The 21,206-nt window shown below is 49.9% G+C and overlaps 7 protein-coding genes across 7 annotated transcripts; 2 read left to right on the forward strand and 5 right to left on the reverse strand.

Moving 5' to 3' along the window:
* Positions 1-1,206: 1,206 nt before the first annotated feature.
* Positions 1,207-1,422, reverse strand: N7529_003825 (uncharacterized protein; the record flags this gene model as incomplete). Its single annotated transcript, XM_057239352.1, has 1 exon — positions 1,207-1,422. The coding sequence occupies one exon, from the start codon at positions 1,420-1,422 to the stop codon at positions 1,207-1,209; it is 216 nt and encodes a 71-aa protein (XP_057098647.1).
* Positions 1,423-1,651: 229 nt separating this feature from the next.
* N7529_003826 (GTPase-activating protein BUD2) lies at positions 1,652-5,506 on the forward strand (the record flags this gene model as incomplete). The annotated part of the gene is made up of 2 exons (XM_057239353.1): positions 1,652-4,484; positions 4,536-5,506. 2 exons carry the CDS (start codon positions 1,652-1,654, stop codon positions 5,504-5,506), a joined length of 3,804 nt encoding a protein of 1,267 aa, XP_057098648.1.
* Positions 5,507-6,701: 1,195 nt separating this feature from the next.
* N7529_003827 (WD domain protein) lies at positions 6,702-8,484 on the reverse strand (the record flags this gene model as incomplete). Its single annotated transcript, XM_057239354.1, has 3 exons — positions 6,702-6,921; positions 6,977-7,784; positions 7,845-8,484. 3 exons carry the CDS (start codon positions 8,482-8,484, stop codon positions 6,702-6,704), a joined length of 1,668 nt encoding a protein of 555 aa, XP_057098649.1.
* A 185-nt stretch (positions 8,485-8,669) lies between these two features.
* Positions 8,670-10,103, forward strand: N7529_003828 (uncharacterized protein; the record flags this gene model as incomplete). Its single annotated transcript, XM_057239355.1, has 1 exon — positions 8,670-10,103. The coding sequence occupies one exon, from the start codon at positions 8,670-8,672 to the stop codon at positions 10,101-10,103; it is 1,434 nt and encodes a 477-aa protein (XP_057098650.1).
* Positions 10,104-10,357: 254 nt separating this feature from the next.
* On the reverse strand, positions 10,358-11,308 carry scw4 (putative cell wall glucanase (Scw4); the record flags this gene model as incomplete). Its single annotated transcript, XM_057239356.1, has 1 exon — positions 10,358-11,308. The coding sequence occupies one exon, from the start codon at positions 11,306-11,308 to the stop codon at positions 10,358-10,360; it is 951 nt and encodes a 316-aa protein (XP_057098651.1).
* A 1,481-nt stretch (positions 11,309-12,789) lies between these two features.
* On the reverse strand, positions 12,790-14,482 carry lcbA (serine C-palmitoyltransferase subunit lcbA; the record flags this gene model as incomplete). The annotated part of the gene is made up of 4 exons (XM_057239357.1): positions 12,790-12,972; positions 13,026-13,517; positions 13,570-14,080; positions 14,154-14,482. 4 exons carry the CDS (start codon positions 14,480-14,482, stop codon positions 12,790-12,792), a joined length of 1,515 nt encoding a protein of 504 aa, XP_057098652.1.
* Positions 14,483-15,003: 521 nt separating this feature from the next.
* Positions 15,004-20,966, reverse strand: N7529_003831 (uncharacterized protein; the record flags this gene model as incomplete). The annotated part of the gene is made up of 3 exons (XM_057239358.1): positions 15,004-15,346; positions 15,405-20,750; positions 20,812-20,966. 3 exons carry the CDS (start codon positions 20,964-20,966, stop codon positions 15,004-15,006), a joined length of 5,844 nt encoding a protein of 1,947 aa, XP_057098653.1.
* Between the last annotated feature and the right edge of the window lie 240 nt (positions 20,967-21,206).

Genomic DNA, 21,206 nt, shown 5'->3' on the forward strand with positions numbered 1-21,206 from the left:
ACCCACCAAGCAAAGTTTGTATGTACTATTGCCATTTACGACTAGGATCTACACCCCGGGGCACGTTGGTACTGTACAACGTACTACAATAGTATTATAACAATGTGGTAACATATGTAGGTACATAAATAATCTTCAAGTATTTACTCGAGTTTCTTATGATTTTATATATCCAATTGGGAGTACCCAGAAAATATCAGGCCAAGAAACTAGCTAGTTTCATGATTCAGGATCCTTCGCCTCATTGTCGCTGACTTAGTAAACAGCTAGTCAGATAGAGCCCTAGCTAAAAGGCGTCATGCAGTTCACTTGTTTTTGAGACTCTGTCGGCAGTTTAGGACACATTGATATTTCCAAAAAAAAGTGGAAACATTCGATATCTTAGGCCCGAGTCTCTTCCATTGCCCCGTATAATATTTCGGTATTTTCGGTAAAGGGTTGAAAGCTTAAAAGCTGTGTCCAAATATCACCAAGTAACTGATGATGTACTTTACCTTTTATATTATAAGTTGCCATAGAAGTAAAAGTGCTGAAACTTCTCTCTTTGACGAACGAGGGCGATCAAGATGATGTCTCCATAGAACATTGAGAATCGTAATCCCGCGCATCACCGAGAATAATCAGAACGAAAGATTAGCCAATGGCAAGAAGAGATATCTCGATAGAAAAGACAATAGGCTAGAGATACAGATAGAGAAGAAATAAATAAATACAATATAATATTGCAAAGAGAACAGAAAGTCGAGAACTGAACTGTGCCGTTCTCATTATTTTCCCCTTATACAAGAAGAGCAACCCTCGACTCCGTTATCCACTTCTCTCCCCTCTCTCTCTCTCTCTCTCTCTCTCTCTCTCTCTCTCTTCTTCCCTTCCCTTTCCCCTCCTCCTTCTGCGACAGATCCACATCTTCGACAAAGTTGTTCTTTTCTTTAACAAAGAAATAATTTATTGGTGATTTTGGTTTCGAGATCTCTTTTCGAACAATCTTTCTTTAAACTTTATATTCTGCCCTTCTCTGCTTGTCCCGAAGCGGTCTTCATTAGATCTGCAGAAACGCCCACACAAACACTCTACAACCCTGCAGAGAGTTCAATTTCAATTTCAAAAGGGACTGATGAAGGTATGTGCGCAATTTCTTATTCCCCTCCCCTCTGCTTCCTACCTCCAATCATAATAATAATAATAATGATATCACGACCTTCTCTGCTATATCCCGGGTCGCTTCTTCGGACCACCGCTGACATTAATAGCGACACCATCGCTATCGACTGGGAGGATTGGACGCTCACCGCATTCGCTAGGGTCTCCTGCATATCTCAGACAAACGACGGTGACCTGTGCCTCCTTTGTCCCGTTCATTGCCCCTCCCGCCGCTTCGACCGAATGTGCGACTCCGATACCCAACCTCTCACCGGACTCCATGTGGTCTCATAACACTTCCTTGGGCAACAGCGACCTCCAATTGTATACGCGCGGCTGCGCAGCACACTTCGGGTGCCAACAACGTCTTCTCACAGGTGGTTCTGAGGGAGGTTGTATTGGGCGCAATCAGGGAATCCTTCTTTCCCTTGCTTATATTAACGAGTTTCATTTTCTTGGCTTTGTATGCATCACCTCGCAAAGGGATAAATATTTATAATACCTGAACGAAATGGAGCCTGAAAATCCGAACGCGTTCAAGCGGAGCTCGATGCACCAAGCGTTATACAGTCGACCAGTGGAACGACGTGCAAGCAAGAAGTCTTCATCCAGGGATCGACATGGTATGGTCTACCCCGACAATTTCCGAGAAACAACCATTCGAACCGTGACACCAGACTCGCACTCTTCTGCCAACCATTCCCCTTTATCCGAACCCGAGCAACCTACGAGTGGCATTGCATCTTCGCCTCGCAGTACCGTGCGATCACGGCCCACCGAGCCCGAACGTCTTCGGGATTTTAACAAACATTCATCTGGGGGCCCGGAGGAAGATATTCCACCGGAGGGCAAGAATCAGCGGGCGCGATCGCGGACGACGGCAGCCGAGGACCAACGGAACGACATCACCCCCAATACCTTCAAACCCCGAACGCGAATCGGATCGATCAATACCACCAGTCCTTCCCAGCCAAAGGTGCCTGAAGATCCGTCATCTTCCATCGGTTTCCCATCCATACAATCCCCGAAATACACCAGCCAGACTCTCCGGAATCGACTAAGCAAAGCTGCTGGTATTGGTGTTGTAGGAGGAGCAAGCAATCAAGATTCATTCGCCTCGCCTCTTTCAAGCACCGAAGCTACAAAGATTCTACAGTTGATGAAAACAACTTGTGGCAGGATGCATGGAATCCTTTCCTTTCGGACAGCAACGACCACTGCCTGGACATCCGGGTACTGCGCTATCAACGTTGCCACTGGAAGTCTCATTTACCAAGCCAAAGGAGAGCCTGCATTGGCCAAGACCTTGATCCCGGATCTGCGTGGTTGTCGGGTTCGGACGTTGTTTGACTCTGACCTCCAAACCACCTACCTGAGCGTCCATACATTTACTTCCGGGCTCGGGATACAACTACGACCTCACGTGAATGAGACGTTTGATTCTTGGCTTGCTGCTCTGCTGTGTTGGCAGCCTATCCGACCAAAAGGCGTTCAGAACAAGATGACAAAACCTCAAGAAGTTGTGATTGGAGACCGACGAATCCCCGAACGTCGACGGAACTCGGAGAGCTCAGCACACAAAGACGCGACTATCATCAAAGTTGGAAAGATGCTTCTATGGGACAAACCATCTGCCTCTGGTGCAATGCCAGTGTCTGGACGCCGCGTTTCAACGTATCGACAGTCAAGGGCCCTTTCTTCCTCATGGCAAAAGGTGAGCTGCACACTGCAAGAGAACGGCTTTTTCAAGCTTTATACGGAGTCCGACGTATCGATCCTGGCAACGGTGCAATTGTCTCAATTATCTCGTTGCGCTATTCAACAGCTCGACTCTTCGGTATTGGATGACGAATTTTGCATTGCAATTTACCCGCAATATACGGCACATCCAGTACCTGAATCAAATGTACGTCCAATATACCTTGCTCTCGAGAGTCGTGTTCTTTTCGAGGTTTGGTTCGTGCTCCTCCGTGCCTTCACCATTCCAGAGCTTTATGGCCCTGCATCTCAAATCCGAGAGGACCCCAATAAGACACCAGAACCCGACGTTACTGGAACACCCTTGACCAAGGACATGTTCCGAATTGAACGGTTCTTGAATTTAAAAATTGTGGAAGCAAAGATCTTCCGCTCCAAAGAGGAGGACACACCCCGAAGCCGCAAAGCGTCGAGATCTCATGGCCAACCTGTTCCCACGTCCAAGGTTAGTGATTATTACACGGAGGTACTTTTGGATGGGGAAATTCGTGGCAAGACCGCTGTCAAGTATCGCACCATGAACCCTTTTTGGCGAGAGGACTTCGTCTTCCATGATCTGCCGCCGGTTCTGTCCCAGGCCTCTATCCTGGTCAAAACCCTCAACCCTACACAAAGAGACTGGACACTTATTTCACACGGAACATACACCTCAAATCAAGATGTGAACGCAGTGAACGCAGTGAATATGTTAGACGAGATTGAGATTTCTGCGAACGACACCATTTCCGGACGGGTAGATCTGCGACTCGAAGAGCTGGATGCCGGTGTGGACACCGAAAAGTGGTGGCCTATCCTAGATGATCAAGATCAGGCCATCGGCGAGATGTTCATGCGGGCCCGGATGGAGGAAACTGTTGTCTTGATGTCCGACGAGTACTCGGCGATGTCGGAATTGCTCCATTCCTTCACAAACGGGCTTACAATCAACATGGCGCAATTGATGTCATCGGAGCTGAACCACCTGGCCGAGATGCTTCTTAACATCTACCAGGTCTCAGGCTCAACTGTCGAATGGATCTCAGCTTTGGTTGAAGATGAAATTGACGGTGTTCACAAAGAATCCACGACAAATCGACTTAGGTACACGACGAGAATTCACTCAAACAACTCACAGGAGTCTGGCCAAGAACGCGAGGTCCTTGTCAGAGACATGGGGAGAACGGCCACCGTGGAGGCCAATCTCTTATTCCGGGGAAACTCGCTTCTCACCAAGGCTCTTGATCTACACATGCGTCGTCTTGGCAAGCAATATCTCGAAGATACCATTGCGGAACGACTACGTGACATTGATGACAGTGATCCGGAGTGTGAAGTTGACCCATCTCGAGTTCCACGACACGAAGATCTCGAACGCAACTGGCGGAATCTCACAGCTCTCACCACAAATGTCTGGAAATCGATTGCGGGGTCTGCATCGCGCTGTCCCCCAGAACTTCGACGCATCTTCCGGCACGTGAGGGCATGTGCAGACGACCGTTATGGTGACTTCCTCCGATCTGTGACATACAGTAGTGTTTCTGGTTTCTTGTTCCTACGCTTCTTTTGTCCAGCTATTCTGAACCCGAAGCTTTTCGGACTTTTGAAAGGTAAGAATACTTTTCAATATCCGAGTTCTGTTCATTTACTAACCACTTCAGATCACCCTCGTCCTCGGGCACAGCGCACGTTGACCCTCATCGCCAAAGCGTTGCAAGGACTAGCCAACATGACAACGTTTGGCAACAAAGAGCCGTGGATGGAACCAATGAACAAATTCCTGGTCGGCCATCGCTCAGAATTCAAGGAATTTGTCGATTCGGTCTGTGCAATTCCGGCCGATCGACCGGCTCCCATCGTCACGCCCTCCTACACTACCCCCATTCAAATCCTTGGGCGGCTGCCACCCACATCGCGCGAAGGATTCCCTAGTCTACCCTTCCTCATTGACCATGCTCGTTCTTTCGCGAACTTGATTCGAGTCTGGCTCGATGTAAGCCCAGAGCGGATGAACGAATTGAGTGAGATCGATGTCAACCTTCAAAAGTTCCAAAAAGAAGCCCTGCGCCTTCGAGCCCGCACCCATGAGTGTCTCACCCGCGCTGAGCAAGCAGAGCGACCAAGTGGAAACTTGGAGATCAAGTGGGAAGAATTGGTGGACTCGATGGAGCGAGCGGTGACGTTTTACGACGAAACCTCAAGCAAACCAAGCACCCCAGCAGCAACAGAGGCGTCAATATCTGGATCTGCACCGGCTCCGAGTAGTCACCGCAACTCAGTCGGTTATTTCGCTACCAGGCCTGCGTTCCCCCGCCGCTCCACTGACAACGCCCCGGACGCCGAGGATGACACACCACCAAGTTCATCATCGGCTACCTGGGACCAAAGTCGTATTCCATTTGCCATCCCACGGTGGTCCGATCCACGTGACAGTACTGGGAGCTCCAAGAACTCCTCAACCTACTCGCTCGAGTACTCTGAGTCCTCAAAGGCTCGCCGGGCTAGCGTCACCAAAGAGTCCTCGAGCAAATACCGCTTCTTCGACTTTGTACCGGCCCCTTCCCGACGCAAGGCCAAGGACCGTGACCAGCCTCAAAACCATTCGCACGAGGATCTACGCAATGAATCTTAACGCACAAACGTCTGCCCATGCCATCTCTTTCCATCACCACACGTGTTTGACTTCCGTCCTTCCTCCCCTACCTCTTTCCATGTGCTCATGATTTCAATGTTCCTCTTTTCCTCCCTCCCTTTCTCTCACCACTTGTTACACATTTCCTCCTCCATTTTCCCGTTCTTGTCTGATCTATGTCTATTTATGTTCCCCCTAAGCATGTGTCACGGTGTCGATACCCATTCCCTCTTTTGATCGTGTGTTTCATGGTTCCGCTCTCCCTCATACACATTCCCCAACCTGGCTTTGTTAGAGACAAGAGAGCCAAAATGTAAGGATCTGGATTTTTGGGAAGCAAAAAAGAACACGATGATCTGATGTCTTAACTTGGCTGAGGCTCTCGTCTATCTTTATAGTCGGTCCTTTCGAGACCCCATTTGGGTTTTTGGTTGTGTGCTTGGATTCCCTTGGGAGGTGGTCATCGTGTAAATACCTTTTGCTTCTTATATTCTTCCAATAGATGGAATGGATTGGTGTTCTCGCTTTGGATGCTGACGATGATGCCCAATCTCAATGCCCAAAGATACTCTCAGAAGATCGGTATGACTACATTCAATAGGTTACACTCAAGGTATCAAGGTTTTCTATTTAGCAGGCTTGTACTAGTGACTCGCTTTAATCGTATCTCACCTGAGCGCTCTGGATATAAAAAAGACATTGCATAGCTAAAGATTCATTATGTCCAGGTTGAGCTCTAAGCTGCGAACTGTGCCATTTCTAACCCTCTTTTCACCTTTTTTTAATGCGCCTTTTATTTCTTTATCAATCTAGTTCCAAATTTTTTTTTATAGATTCTTTCGATTGTCAGATCTTCTGCTGTCTGGTTCTATTCATGAAGCCGGTGTCAAGAGGACCATGCCTTTTTGTATTGAGTAAAGCAGACTAAAGTCCACGGGTGCTGAAATTAGTCTAAGGAAACACAGAGTAGAGATTTGATCTAGAGGGTGTAGTTATATCAAGCGGAGAAATGAAATAATCCAGCACTGTTTGTTGAATACGTACATCGAAGATTTAACAAAGATGTCCCGTAGACAAAACATTCCGGACATCAGGCTCCAAATGGAGAATAAAACATATTAAAGCAAATGAGCATACGAATCTCAGAGTACAGGCGTAGAAGTACAGGTGAGATAATTTAGCGAATATTTGGCATCTAGTTCCACAAGCACAGTTTACCACTGGCAGTACCACCAGCAACCCAATTCTTGCTTCGGTGGAAGACAGCAACAGCAGGGACAGCTGTAATTCCATCGCCGCCGAGTTGGGCAAGTTGATCACCGCTGCTGCTGTAGACATCAACGAAACGATTCATGTTTCCAATGCAGAAGCGCTGGATAGAGGATTGAGGATTCAGCTGCCACTGCGGACGCAGACTAGGGAGAAAGATTAGAATCGAAAGACATGATACGCAGCAAGGAATAAACATACATAGTGACCCAGCGTCCAGTCTGACAATTATGACGCACAATCGTATCAGGGGTGAACTCCTTTGCAGATAGAGTATGCCCCTGTTTCCATGTAGGCAAACCCTTGGCACCAACATCATAAATTTTCAACGTATCATCATAGGACGACGTAGCGATCTGACCTGCAGCATTGAAAGCCGCGTGTGAGACAGACAGTCTGCTCTCATGCTCCGCAACAGGCACGGGTGTAGTATGCGACAGCTTGCGTAAATCCCATACTCTTAGGAACCGGTCTAGGCTTGCCGTGGCAAAATAATACGGGATAGAAGGACAAAGACTGAACCCGCCAATTTTCTTTTCCGACAAGTCCCAGTGTGATGCGTTGCGGTCTTTCAGCGGGGTTCGCGTATCATAGCTGCCAAAGCCACCGTTGAGGGTGGTCCAGTACAGGACATTCGGGTCTTCTGGGGCCATATCTACACCAGAGATCGCCTCATCGATGTTGGTAGACTCAGGTGCATACGTCTCCGATGAGACCATCTTTTCCAAGTCGAGAGATCGGATTGAGCTGTCATAGCTTGCCGTGTATAGGTGAGTCGGCTTTGAGGGATTGACCATCATAGCGCTGATTGTTCGGGTATGAGGTTTCAATGTGGTGAGAACTGGGTCTGGATCCTCCGCATCTTCATCATCGTCCTCAATAGCAGGTTTCTCCTGAGATGCATCCAGCATTCCCAGATGACCCATTTTGTCACCAGCAAAAATGAGGGGCTTGGTTTCAGATGGGTGGAAGGCCATGGCGTAAACACGTTCGGGCGTAATCTTGATTCCTGCGATAATCACAAAGCATTAAATCGGGAGTTTTCTGACCTAGATAGTGAGGTACTTACTTTGCGGGTCCCACGATTCCCACAATGATAGCCCGTTCATTTCCTCGCGAAGGGCCTTCAGATCTTTGTCCGTGGTCTTCTTGATGTCATCATCACCGAAGGTTCTTTCGTAGGGCTTCGCAACACCCTTGGTGATCACATCCACACCAATGAGGCTGTCTCCAGTGAGCTTTTGACCCGCCACAAACATATCAGCCTGACTAAAAGAGTCGGTTCGGCGCTGTCGCTTCAGGCGATCAGCTTCGCGCATGGCGTCATATTCATCCTCCGCCTTGCGCTTCGCGACCTCACTTTCAGCCGCAATGCCTTTGAGACGCGAAGATGAGCGACGTGGTGTTAAATCCTCTTCCTCCTTCTTGACTTTGGGAGTAGGTCGTTTCTTCGGTTTTGATGCGCCGTTGACCGGCTTCGGGGTGGAGAAACTAAACGACTGGTTCTCCAAATGTATCTTCTTCAGCAGCGCATCGCGCTCAGCGATGTTTGCCAATCGTTGTTGTTCAAACTCGGAGAGCTCATTTTTTCCGCCTGACATGTTGGACTCGAGATACCGAGGCGTGTTTGGTTCGTAGTCAGTTTGTGCTGGAGGGGTGTGTGGCACGTCCTCGGTGTCGAAACGCGTGGGAGAGTTGCGCGAAGTCATGTGATCTAGATTGCGGCGAGAAAAAAGCTCCGAGTTCAAGTCTATAGAATCAATAGTTTTAACAGCTTGTTCTCTTTGTGTTGTCGAGAGCTGTGAGGTTCGAAGCTGAGAAGTTGTTGCACATTGATCTTTGGTCTGCTTTCACACTTGAGGAGAGTGTGAAGTCCAATGTTAAGGCGAACAACATGACCCGATTAAATTCCACGGCTTCTTTCCTGTATCACAGTCGAACACTCACACTTTTCTCCTCTCCCCTGCGACCTCAATTCAACCACAAATTCACGCGCTCATTCTCTACTCAAAACAGCTCTACCGAATCCAACTCGCAGGTGAACAAGTCATCAACCGAGAATAACTCAACTCAGAATGCCTCCGAAGAGCCAATTGGCTCAAGCTCCACAAGCCCAGATGCCCCAAAGCCGCGAAGAAGCTTTCTACAAAAACGCGCAGCGTCTATTTCGTCCCGACGGCCTTCAACCCCAAGGCCATTTTCACCGACAACAAACCCCAATAAGATAGCACCGAAGATTACACCCCAAGAGAAATTGGTATTCGGAGGGCTGTTAGAACAGCTTGGGGTACAACACGATGGGATCAGTGCTAAAGTGGGCTCTGGGTCAAAGCCATTGAGCCCGGAGAAGCAGGCTGAGATCGCTGAGCTCATGTCAGTGTTCGACTCGCTGCTACAAGATCCTCAAAAGAAGAAAGCCGCTTTGAAGGCTTTGCGGCAGCAAAAGAACAACCCTAGATCTACCCGATCCCCCGAAAAGTCGGAAACCAAAGAGGAGACTTCCCAGGAGAATAAAGGACCCCGACAAATCAAGCTCAGCGATTTGGGCTACCATGAGGCCGCTACTGCCAGCGCAGCTGAGTTTACAATCAGTGTGAGCAAGGCCATCGAGATGGTCATCGAGAGGGAATCAGAACACATTGAGTTTGCACTTTTCCAAGCCGTTGAGCAGGGCAAAGGCGACATGGGTGTGTGGGAAGTATGCAAGGAGCGCGTCTTCTCCATGCTGCACCATCTCGATGAGAAAACATTCGCAGAAGCCTCGGATGTCAACCTGAGTGCGAGCGATCAATCCAAAACACCCTCTACTTCCCCATCAGGACCCCTCCGAATCCCATCTGTGGTCCCTGCCTCCCCTGTCGTGGCGGGTCTATATCCGAAAGCCCTCCTCATAGCTTTCCGTATTCTAAACACGCATTTCCCCAAATCCCCACTCATCAGTCAATTCCACTCAACCATCAAAGAACACGGACGCATCTCTGCTCTCTTGGGTGCTTCATCGGGCTTGTACGACGAATTGATGTTCTACCATTGGCGTGGATGCAAAGATCTTCCTGCGGTGATCTCGATCTTGCGCGAGATGAACCAACTTGGTGTCAGCCCGAGCAGCAAGTCCCGTGGTCTGCTGACGTCTCTCATCATTCGACAAGGCCGAGACTTGGAAGCTCACAAAAAGTCTCCAGACGGAAAAGAGTTCTTCTGGGACTTACCATCTAACAAGGAGGCGTTTGATGAGCTTACTCGTACAGATGGATGGATGGATAAGATCGAGGCGCGTGCAGCCCAAGAGGCCTGGCAACGTGAGCTTCATCGCAATTTTGAAACTTGAGAATTCATAGTCGGTCCCAGGCCAGTCAATCTAGGTGTATAGTCTCCACTTAATGTATAGTTAATATCAGCGAAGCCAATATAAAGTCTAAAGTCGATATCTTGTACTTCATCAATGAGCTGTCTAGTCATCCTAGGAGCGAAGATGGTCTATTTACACAAAGTTGTATCAAAAGCAAACGAAAGAGCCACCCAAATGCGTTCAGTGACAAGAAATAAGAGGACAGGAAGAGATTTGGACCTAGGGCTCTACGCCTAGAGGTCACCATGAATGCCCCAAAACCTTTCTGCGTTGAAAGTAAAGCTATTATCATCCTTCCAGAGATCATCAAAAGCAGTGAAGAGCACCAAATCTTCACGGCGATGGTCAAAGCTCTTTCTCAAACTCGCAAGAGCTGTCTGTTGATTATCCGGCGAAGGGATAGCCGCCCCATTTGCATCTCCGGCATGCGGCCATCCAGACTCCGTAATCATAGTACGCTTCCCGCCAGCGGCAGCAGAGATACCACGCGCCTGTTCAAGAGCATAGGCACCCGCACCGCCGGGGTGCTGGGTCGCATCGAAGAACGCATGGCAGTTCGCGGCACAGTAGTCGGATGCGGTGCATAGTTCTGGGTGGCTCAAGAGTACGGAGAAGGTATCAACCGTAACGACGGGGCCTTGATACCCCTGCCCGCGGAGGATAGAGCGTGCTTGCTTCACTGCGCTGACGACTTCGGCGGGCTCGTTGGTACCAGCATTCACAAGTTCGTTGCCAATTGCTATAGTGTGGAAGATGGACCAGTCTGTCTTGCCATCCGGGCCTTTTGCGGCATCACTGACGGCGCTCAGACTGCCTGGGAACCCTGTGAGGTCGTAGACACCGGCGAAGACTCGCATGTTGTGCCGCCGCGCGGCATTGGCTACTGTCTTTGTTTGGTCGCAATCTGTGCCGTAGATGCGGATGAAGGAGTATTGGGAGAGTCTGTCTAGGTCTTGGTTTACTTCTTCCTGGTTTTTGCAGGCGCGGTCTGCTTTATAGGGCGAGTAAGATATGCCAAATTGGTCGTGGTGTTGATGTTTGGGGTGCCCATGTGTATGAGAATGCGGACGGGGGACTGGCGCATTGGGAGGAGTTTGAGGATGCGATAGTGGTGGTGGTGGTGGAGGAGGCGGCGGTGGTACCCCATTAGACTTGTCATCAACTGTTACCAGACGGCTGTTCATGCCGTCATCTTCCTTGGATGTAGCGGGTGCTGATGCTACACGATAACCATCTGGGACTGGAATTGATATTGAAGTCTCCTGTGACGGGGTACTGGCGGCCGACTTTCCAACGAAGAATCAATAATTATTCTCAGCTTTCAATCATCCGAATCTACTAACATGGGTTTGCAGTACAGGCGGAGCCTGGGCATAATACTCGTTCGCGGTGTTCGATTGAATGGGATCACCATTTTCATCGACCCAGACTACTACCTCTCTGGCGGAGGTTTGTTTGACGTGGCTCCCTTGACATTGGCTCTCTATATCAAAGAATTAGCAGGATGCCCTATATCATTCACGCTAGACATCTGCTTAGTTTGGTGCTGGTCTTACCTGAAGCTTCCACGCACACGCCACATGCGAATAGCAAACCGGCAAGAGCCTTGATAAGGCCTTTCATCTTTCAATTGGCACTCCCTAGGGAAGCCGATTTTCAATCCCACGCGGTGGCCTGAAGTTGATTGGCGACGATCCTAGAACTAGGGTTGACCTTTCATCCCTGTTACCACGTAGAAATAAATCACTTCATATGGTGCCGATCAGACCCATTATATCCATATTGGCAGCATCAGGTATCAGATTCCAGCTACGTGGACTTTATGAGCGGGGCATGTAAACACAAGGGACCCCAAGCGTATCGCCTCCATCTGGGGTGGACATGTGGAATGAGATCGGGGAGCTGCCAAGTTTTGAACAGACCCCTTGGTCTGAAAGAGGCCCCTTGGATCACCAACTCGCTCTCGGAGAAATAGATCTGGTCTCTTTTAGCATCGTATGGCAAAGGCCCCGGTCGGGTCTGGACCGAGAATGCCCCTAAGTCGTGAGGTAGGTTGGAATGCGGGCCCATTCTTAGGCGTCGCTCAGGGACACAGGGGATTCGTTTGAATGTGAGATGGAACACTGGCTGCTAACTATTGGAACTTTTAGTGATAATTGACACCACAAGGTACAACGTAGAATGGGGTCAAGGTCAAGGGGGTTTTAAAGAGCTGAAGTTTGGTCCCAACACGTCGAGCTTCTCATGCATTGAATATTTCAGAAATCTCTCCCAAGAGAGATTTACGCGTCAGGCACTTTCAGGGCGTAAACTCTACTTTATGGAAAGGAGTGAGAAGCCCGACACAGGAATTTGCTAAGGGGTATGAATAATGTATGCAAATAGACACATCCTTGAAGCAAAGAGCCAAGGGTAGAAGAATAGTATTAAACAACATATAATCATGCACAGGTAATTAGCCCGCCCATAAAGAGAAAAGGGCGGTTCTGTACAAGGCATGCAATAGGAATGTATATGGACAAGGTTAACAATACACGGGTTGAAGGGCATTAGGGCGTAGGTCGACTGATGAAAATGAAATCGATAAATGTCGAGGTCATAGGGCGTGAACAGTCATAGAGTGTCCGGTCAGGAGCAGAAGGTAAGGGGAAGGGAAGTATTCGTGCTACTTTCTCTTGCTCATCACTTTAGTGATGGCATGACGAATGATTGTGCCCGCCTTTTCGGTCTCTTTTTTGGTGAGGCCAGTCGTGACACACACCTTGAGGGCTGGTGGGACAACCTGCTTGGGTTCGAAGTTGTCCTCAAGAGTCTTCAGCCGGGTGATCATGACACCATTGGCAAGGGACTGCAACAAAGTTAGATAGAGATTCTGATACTCGATCAAGGAAGGGTGCATACCTCATCAACAACGTCCTGGAGCAAGAACTGCTGGTCAGTATCTGTGAGCCTCTTGGCAGCCACCACCTCAGGTTTGATGACCAAAATGAGGACAGGGTTCTCAGGAGAGCTGGTGCAGTAAACCCAGTCACTGCGGGGGTCTAATTGAGCCCGCATGGCCTTGGTGAGTTCCCGAAGTTGAGACACAGTTTCGGGGTTGTTCTGAAGGATGTTGATAGTGGCACTGGCAGTAGTTGAGAGCAAGGCGGGAAGAGCGGCAGAGAAGGTGTACGCAGCAGCCGAAATACGCTGGTGGTGAACAATCTCCTCTGAGCCAGCACAGAAGCCACCGCCAGCAACAAGGGGACCAGCCAGTGATCCTACAATCATATCAACTTCAGCTGCATCGACATTCTGGTGCTCTGTGATACCACGGCCAGTGCGACCGAGAACACCAAAGGACCAGGTCTCATCCAGGATCAAACGGAACTTGTACTTGAGTCTCAGTTCGATCTGAGGGTTTGGTTAGCTCGCACATAAATTCGGGTGCAACGGAAAAACGTACGATCTTAGGCAGGTCTGACATGTCACCGTAAGCCTCGAAAAGACCCTCTGTGATAATGAATCTGCGAGTCAAAGGCTTCCGAGCTTGCTCCTTGGTGACCTTTGCGAGCACTCGCTCCAAATCCTCCATATCGTTATGTTCATACCAACGGACTATGCTTCGGGAGATCTGTATACCCTTGCGGATGGCAAAGCTAACTCCCTTGTCTGCAACAATAATATCTCCACGCTTTGAGAAAGCAGGAATAACACTTGAGATAGTGGAAAAGGCCTGAGAGTACATTATACAAGCCGCAGTACCCAGGAAAGCCGATACATCGTCTTCCGTCTTCATGTGTACATCTTGACTGCCGTAGAAGCCACGAGGACCACAGGGGCCAACACCATACGTGCGGAGGGTCTGGATGGCTTGTTCCTTTAGGGACTCATTGGTGTTGAAGTTGTAGTGATTCAATGATGCCAGGTTCATAACGGTGCGACCATTGGCGAGTTTCGATTTGGGGCCTACAGGGCTGTAGATCCGTCAGTAAAAGTCCCGCGGAGCCGTTAGGCAGAAGGAACGAATAGGGGATGGGAGTTTATTACCCAACGATCACGGCGCGCTTATCGACTTCCATCTCTTCCAGGCTGGTAGGTCTCCCGACGAGAGGCTCAGGGGTCCATTCGTCCACCAGGTCATCGATCTCATCTTCCGTCAGTGGAACGACGCCTGGCTTGGTCGAATACTTCGGAGCCAGTAGGTATCGTACGGCGAAAAGGAAGAGGAAAAGTTCAACAGCAGAACGAATTGGGTCATCTTGATAGCTTGATTTCACGTAGCGAAGGAGAATTGCAGATCCAGGCACGCGATGAAATAGATCCGCAAGGTTATGCAGATATTCGGAAAGGAGACGCTGGGTCTCCTGGAGATCCATAGCGGCGGATTCAGGAGTAGCGCTCGGACTTCGTCACACCAATTCGGTGTGGTGCCGAGAATATGAGGTTTTACAAGTGCGCAAAAGAAGAGTGGTCGCTCGGAAATGGGATGATGATGAAACGGGGGATTCGGAGCCCTGGGAATCTCCGTGGCACGTGACCTGTCACTAAGGGCGTTTCGGGTGGCATATTGGAATATGGAGATTATAGAACAAAGCACATAACAGATACATCTACAATGAGTGGTAGCTAGAATTTACTATAAAGATATGGGTATTCCACAAAAGCAATGCAATTTAATTCCGATTGAAGTGTAAATAAAACAAGCAAAGAAAGCTGGAAACGAAGGTAAACCCCCGGAATGACAAGACCCTTCATACAAGCGTCATTCGACAAAGAATATTTGAAAGCAGCCATTCATTAAGATCAACGTGTGCGCCAGTGAGGTTAGAAAAATGCAGCGAGTTTTAATAAACGCAAAAGTTTGTACAAAACATTCCCAGGTCATTTAGCAGGCCCTTTAGAGGAGCCACTTGTTAGTTCCTGCAGCGGGAGTTGGAATTGCGCTAGAGGTATAGCCCTTGGGAAGATTGGATCCAGTGTACCAATCGACGGTATCGTTGAGCCCGTGGTCCAAGGGTTGAAGAAGGCCGATGGCCTTGGTGTTTTTCACACCAATGGTGTTCCAGAGAGTATCCTTGAGGAAGGAGTCCAACATGCCAGTGTTGTGGAGAACAACCGGCGCAGCAACAATGACCACGAAGATGACAAGCATGACAAAGTAGAGGATAGCGAAGCGAACCACCCGTCTCTTGCGAAGCTTGGACTGCTTGAGAGAATAGATGGGAGGGCGGATTTGTCGGCTGGGGATCATCAAAGTTAGTATCAAGTTAATGTACTGTAATGGACGAATTAACTAACCTAGGGCGAAGCCAGAACAGAATGACCGAGTGGAACTTGTCGACATAGGGGATTGCGAGGGCGGGAAGCATGGCGAACAAGAGGATATGACCCAAGAAGAAGTCGTTCGCGAAATATCCGAGCTCGGTAATCTTACACAGGAACTCACGTCCCGGCTGAGAAAGGGAGTGCCATCCCATGTTGTACCATTTTCCAGTCCACCAGGCAATGTTCGACTGGTCGTTCTTGAACTCACGAGTCAACGCGAGGGCAATAATCAGCTTGTAGATGAAGCGTTGGAGGGCCATGGCGGCAATCATGCCGGAGATGGTGCGAGGCCAGCTGAGGGATTCCAGAACGAACATGGCCAGGAAGAAGATCAAGAATGCAATAACGGCGATTGCGTGAGCAATGGCGGCGAGAACAGCACCAAACTTCTTGCAGCACATGCCGAAGAGAGGGCCCATACAACAGGCCATACCGAAGAACATACCGGCGACACCAGCATTGATACCAACTGGGGCGAACGCAACAATGGCGACACGGGCGATGGGGTTGGCAGCCCACTGGGCGTCATCGGAGAACATGGTTCGGGAGTTGATGTAGAGATACGGGATCAAGGTTGCGCCGACTCCAAGCAGAGGGGAAATGATTTCGCTGAAGAAGATATTGGTAATGCGGGCTCTGGGAATATCGCCAGAGCCTTTCTCAGAGGGAACACCAAGAAGCTTGCGCTTGTATCCAGTGATACGGGTACGCGAGAGACGACAGAACCCGATCCAAGAGGAAGCGTGGGACCGGGAATTTCCGCGCGAGAGCCAGCGGATGTAGTCGCGGTAATCGATGAAGAAGTCGTTCCACGCAAATTGATGAGGGTTGAACAAGAAAGGAGAGATGCACAGCGCGAGCAGGGAGACCCAGAACCAGATAAGGGCAGGGGTCCAGACGGTTGTGGTTGAGAACAACAGCATCAGCAGGAGACGAGCACCAACGTAGATCGAGGGGCCAGCAAATCTGGAGTAGAGAACGCCGAAGGGAATACGGGCAGTTGCGAAACCACGGCCAGTACCAATGTAGCGGGCACCTCCAAATGATAAGTTCTGATGCACAGCATTGGCGTAGATCTGACAGACGAACACCTCAAACATGAAGGATAGCGAGCCAAAGTGCTTGGCCAGACGGGTAGCCATGCGCCAAACTCCGCGCTCTGTCAATTCCTGGACAGCAAGTGGAACCCATGAAATGAAGAACACGATGAAAATGGAGATAACACAACGGTTGACCCAGTCGAGGATGGGAGTCAGGTTGGCACACAGAGTCGGGACAAGAGGATCGGTGATGGGTAGATCGGAATTGTACTTGCAAGTGATTGTCTCGTGCTTCAAAGCACCAAGGTTAATCAGGACGACCATGAACATCTGAACCGAAAGCATAATGAACATGTTGTTAAGATGGAAACCAGGGTGAGCATAGTAGAAAGACAGGAAGCGATCGAGGGGAAGCTGAGTTCCGAGATAGTAGTATTCACGAGACAACATCTGTTCACCCATACCAGTACCAATCTTCGTTGTGAAGTTCAAAATGGATCCGAAACCAAGATCACGACCCTTTCCACACTGGTAGTATTCGCAGTGCTTGATGCGACCACCACGAAGGATGGCGTTCATACCGGCATAAATATCCTCGTTCAGATGCAGGCCCTTTTGAGCCTTGGAAACACCACCACGAGTGGTCATGAAGGTGGCATTCAGGAAATCGGGGTGACCATAGTGCAGCTTACCGCCAACTTGGGAGAGAGTACGGGCGAACAGAGTACCGAATGTCTGTTCCTTGGAGGCAGCAACATCACCGAGGACACCGACGTTCTCAGAGAAAATGTATTCACGGGCACCGAGAATCGCAACGGGGTTCTCTTCAGGCGAGACAACTCCAGGAGTGTAAGGGGAAACGTTATCGGTGGTCAATTCTTCGAACTCGGCCAAGACACTGCGAATCTTCAAGCACTCTTCAAGGTAGTTGTCCTGATTGGCGTCAATGAGCTGGATGTATTCACCACGGTAGAAGATGATAGCATGGTTCTGGTTATCGGACTTTCCATCTCCAAGAATGGGGTTGCCGGAGAGCTGAATTCTGAACTTGGGCTTGCGCATGTTGTTCTCGAGAAGTTCACAGTGACCATCAATCAGAGCAGAGTACAGGCGGGGCTCGTCGCCCTCGTTGACGGGAGGCTCCTCATCCAGGTAAGCAATCTGCAGGTCCGGGTACGCGCGCAGCAAGAACTCGGTGTTCTCACGTTCGTCCTTGTTGAACTTGGCGTAACGCTGCATGGAGACACAGATGCGGAACTTTCGGCGAGCCATGCGCTCAAGCTCACGCTCGAGCTTTTCGGAGTTACCACCGAACATTTGAACGACCTCCGGGTTCTCAACACGGTAAAGGAGCTTGATGGCACGGCTGTAGTTCATGAAACCAGAGACAGTTCTGTACAAAGTTTGAGAGCGGAGCGAAGCCCAAATTCTGGTGCGGAGGGTGTACTCGGGGGCGGCAGACTTGAAACCAATGCAGTAGAAGGGAAGATCATCGATCTTGCTCTTCGCGGCATCCTTCTCGGGCTTTTCGTAGTCGCCGTTGAACTGCGAGGTCTCATCGGCGAGAATCTTGGTGTCCTTGACGAAACAGTCCCACTCGTGAGGGTGCAGTTGCTTAAGGTATTCGAGCAGGGTAACACGCGAGTAGGGTTCATCTTCACGAATAATCTCACGCAGGGAGAGCAGGATCTTTTCGCTGTAGTGAGGAATCAGAACTGTGAAGGTGGGCATGTTGTCAACGGGCAGCGGCTCGGGCATAGGGGTAGACAGAGACTGCGCGAAGAAAGAGATACGGCGCTCCGCCTCGCTTCCCTGGGGGAAGAACTCGGTCTTGAAAGACTGATCTTCCTGGGACACGAAGAAAGTTGGGGCGCGGAGAGTGCGCTTGCCCTCTTGCTCAGAAGGAACCTGGTGATACAACAACTTCTGCACGTGGTCGATAGCCAGGAGATGCTCACGGTACATGGAGATGATGATGGCGTTCCAGACCTGAGAGATCAAAACCTTGGGTTTGTACTTGATCTCCATGTCGGTGGTAGCGAGCACCTTGGAGTAGATACGCTTGGGAAGACGAGAGAAAATGTTTCTCCATGGAGACCAAATCGACACACCAAGGTAGAACGATCTTGCGACAGAGAAGATGGTGTTACAGATAATATACCAGAGGTAACTGTCGAGGAAGAAGAGTGTCAGATCCATAAAGGCCATCAGACCCAACAAGATCTGGGGCTGACGGTGGCAAACAGCGTTACCAATGTATTTCGCACCAGTACACTGGTGGATCTGCATTGGAGACAGAATTCGAATAGGATCCTTGAATGACAGAGTCAAGAAGAAGTATGACTCGGCCAACTTGGCACCGAAAACACAAACCCAGAGACCGTAGGACATCCACATGTCATTGCCAGCAAGCCGGGGGAAACTGGCTGTGAAAGTTTGACTGGCGACATATTTGCGTCCGTTCTTCTTCATGTAGTTTCCGAAAAGAGCTCCGAGCGGTTGGATAGCGAAAAATGCAGCGGTGAAGATCGCGAGAACAAAGTGGACAATACCGAGGGCAAGTCCAACGCCGTTTTCGAGGCTGGCCTTCAATTTCAACCCAGGCAAGATGCCGAAGATGACGATACCAGGTGCAAGGTTGATGATGAATACACCGATCAGGAACATGAAACGCTTGCGCAGGTGCTGAGCGCCAGCCCATCCACGAGGAACATAGACCCATTCGAAAATAGTGGCGAGAATTTGAATGAACGAGACGAGAGCACCACCGAAACCAACAGCAGCCAGGTATTTGGGCGTTGACGGTTTGTTGTCAACCTGTTGTTGATAGTTGATAGTGTACAGAGTAGGGGCATTGTAAGCAGTGAAGAACCAGAATGAACCCAGGTGAATAACCCAAATACGGTTGAAGTTGGTAATCATGTGGAACCAGGAACGAGTTTCCTTGTAGGTCTTGAAGAAGGCCTTGTTCCAGACCACATCCTTCAACTTGGGCCATCTCTCACCGATGGGGACATCTACCAGGCGGGTCTTGTCCTCAAAGCTGATGCGTTCGATACCCTCGGGGTACCAGAACAGCTGGTTCATGTCATCGTAACCGATGATCTTGTTGTGATCATTCTCGCGGCGCACATATTTGCCGTCCATGATCTCATATCCCTGGTCGCGGCAGTAGTGGTAGAGAGGCGTGATAATCTCGTTCAAGTACGTGAATTCCTCAACCGGTTCGACGCGAGCTTGGCACTCGGGGGAGGCGTAATAGTCATCGGCACACTTGAAGATGAAGCAAATACATTCTGGCAAGAAACGAACTTGGTTGGCCTCACCCCAAATCAAGAGGTACAGGGCAATCTGGCGGGCGCGGTCATGCTGAGACATGCGGTTCATGCGTGACTTCCACCGGTATTCCGCGGCTTCCAGACTGTTGTCACCCTCCAAGGCCTCGAGTGTTTCCTCTTCATTCTCGGGATTCTGCTTGGCGGCCTTGGCTGCGGCCTTGCGAGCTTTCCGTGTCTTGCGGTCCGCCTTTCCGAGCTTCATGTTGGCGAAACCCACCGCATCGTCGAGATCAAGGTGGGCAGCAAAGTACCACCGGCGATAATTGGCGTTTTGGCCACCGATGTAGTCGGCATGGATTGAGAGAAGGGCCTGGTTTGGAGTCATACGAGATGCACGGGAGTCCAGCATAGTCATCATATGGTCGTACATGTTTCGCATGCTGTCACGCTGGAAACCAAACTTGTTGACTAGATCCAAAAAGATATCCTCAAGCTCCTCCTTTGACAGAGGGATTTGAGCGTCGGAGGACCAGGCAGGGTATGGCTCACGCGAGCGCTGCCCAGCGGGAAGAGCGTTGCCGTAGTCCATTCCGTACACGGGGGTTGAAGCACCGGATGATCGGTTGGCGCCGTAGGAGATCTGAGATGAGGGTGGACGATAACCACCGTAGCCGCCCCGACCACCGTACTGGCTGTCTGTGTAGCTGTTGTACCGTTCGTCTCCACGGCCATAGTAATCCATGTCCGCGGCACGAGCAGTCTCTGACCTCATTGTGAAATCGCTGAATGTCTCTGAGTCCTCCTCTGAATCATTGCCACGTCGACCGCGCCCGTATTCACCTTGTCCTTGGTCGTAATACTGTTCGCCGTAGTACTGGTCCTGGTGGCCGGCCTCGTTGTGACCGGCCTCATAGTAACCTCCCTCGGCGTAGCCTTGACCTTGTGCGGCGCCCTCGGCGGCGTGGCCGCCTTCAGCTCCGTAGTAACCATGGCTGCCATTACTATACTATTCGTCAGCTTCTATTTCGATCCAGATATAGACGCTCTAACAAGGGGACGTACGCTTGGTCATAGTAACCATCACCCTGGCTGTATCCTTGGTTGTCGTAATACCCTGCTTGGGCATGTTCGTCCTGGTAGTAGGAGTCACCATGACCTTGATTGGCATAGCTATCGTCATAGTGGCCTTGGCCTCCGCCAGCAGCGTAGCCCGACATGACGAGAGAGTCGCGATCGATTTATTGGTGTGGGCTCTGATAGGAATTAGTCCCCAATCGAATGCAATACCTCCACAGGCGTCCCAGTCCACAATCTCACCTCAACCGCGACCATTCAAAGTAATTTTGTTGATAAAATGTCGAAATAATGCACCATCGACACAGAAAGCTGATGCGCGGATAACGAAATGCGCGTGTAACTGATTGCCGAATGAGTCTCGAACTCAAGAAACGAATGGA

This window comes from Penicillium soppii (assembly GCF_028829465.1).
Source record: "Penicillium soppii strain IBT 18220 chromosome Unknown utg000004l, whole genome shotgun sequence".
Classification (NCBI taxonomy): domain Eukaryota; kingdom Fungi; phylum Ascomycota; class Eurotiomycetes; order Eurotiales; family Aspergillaceae; genus Penicillium; species Penicillium soppii.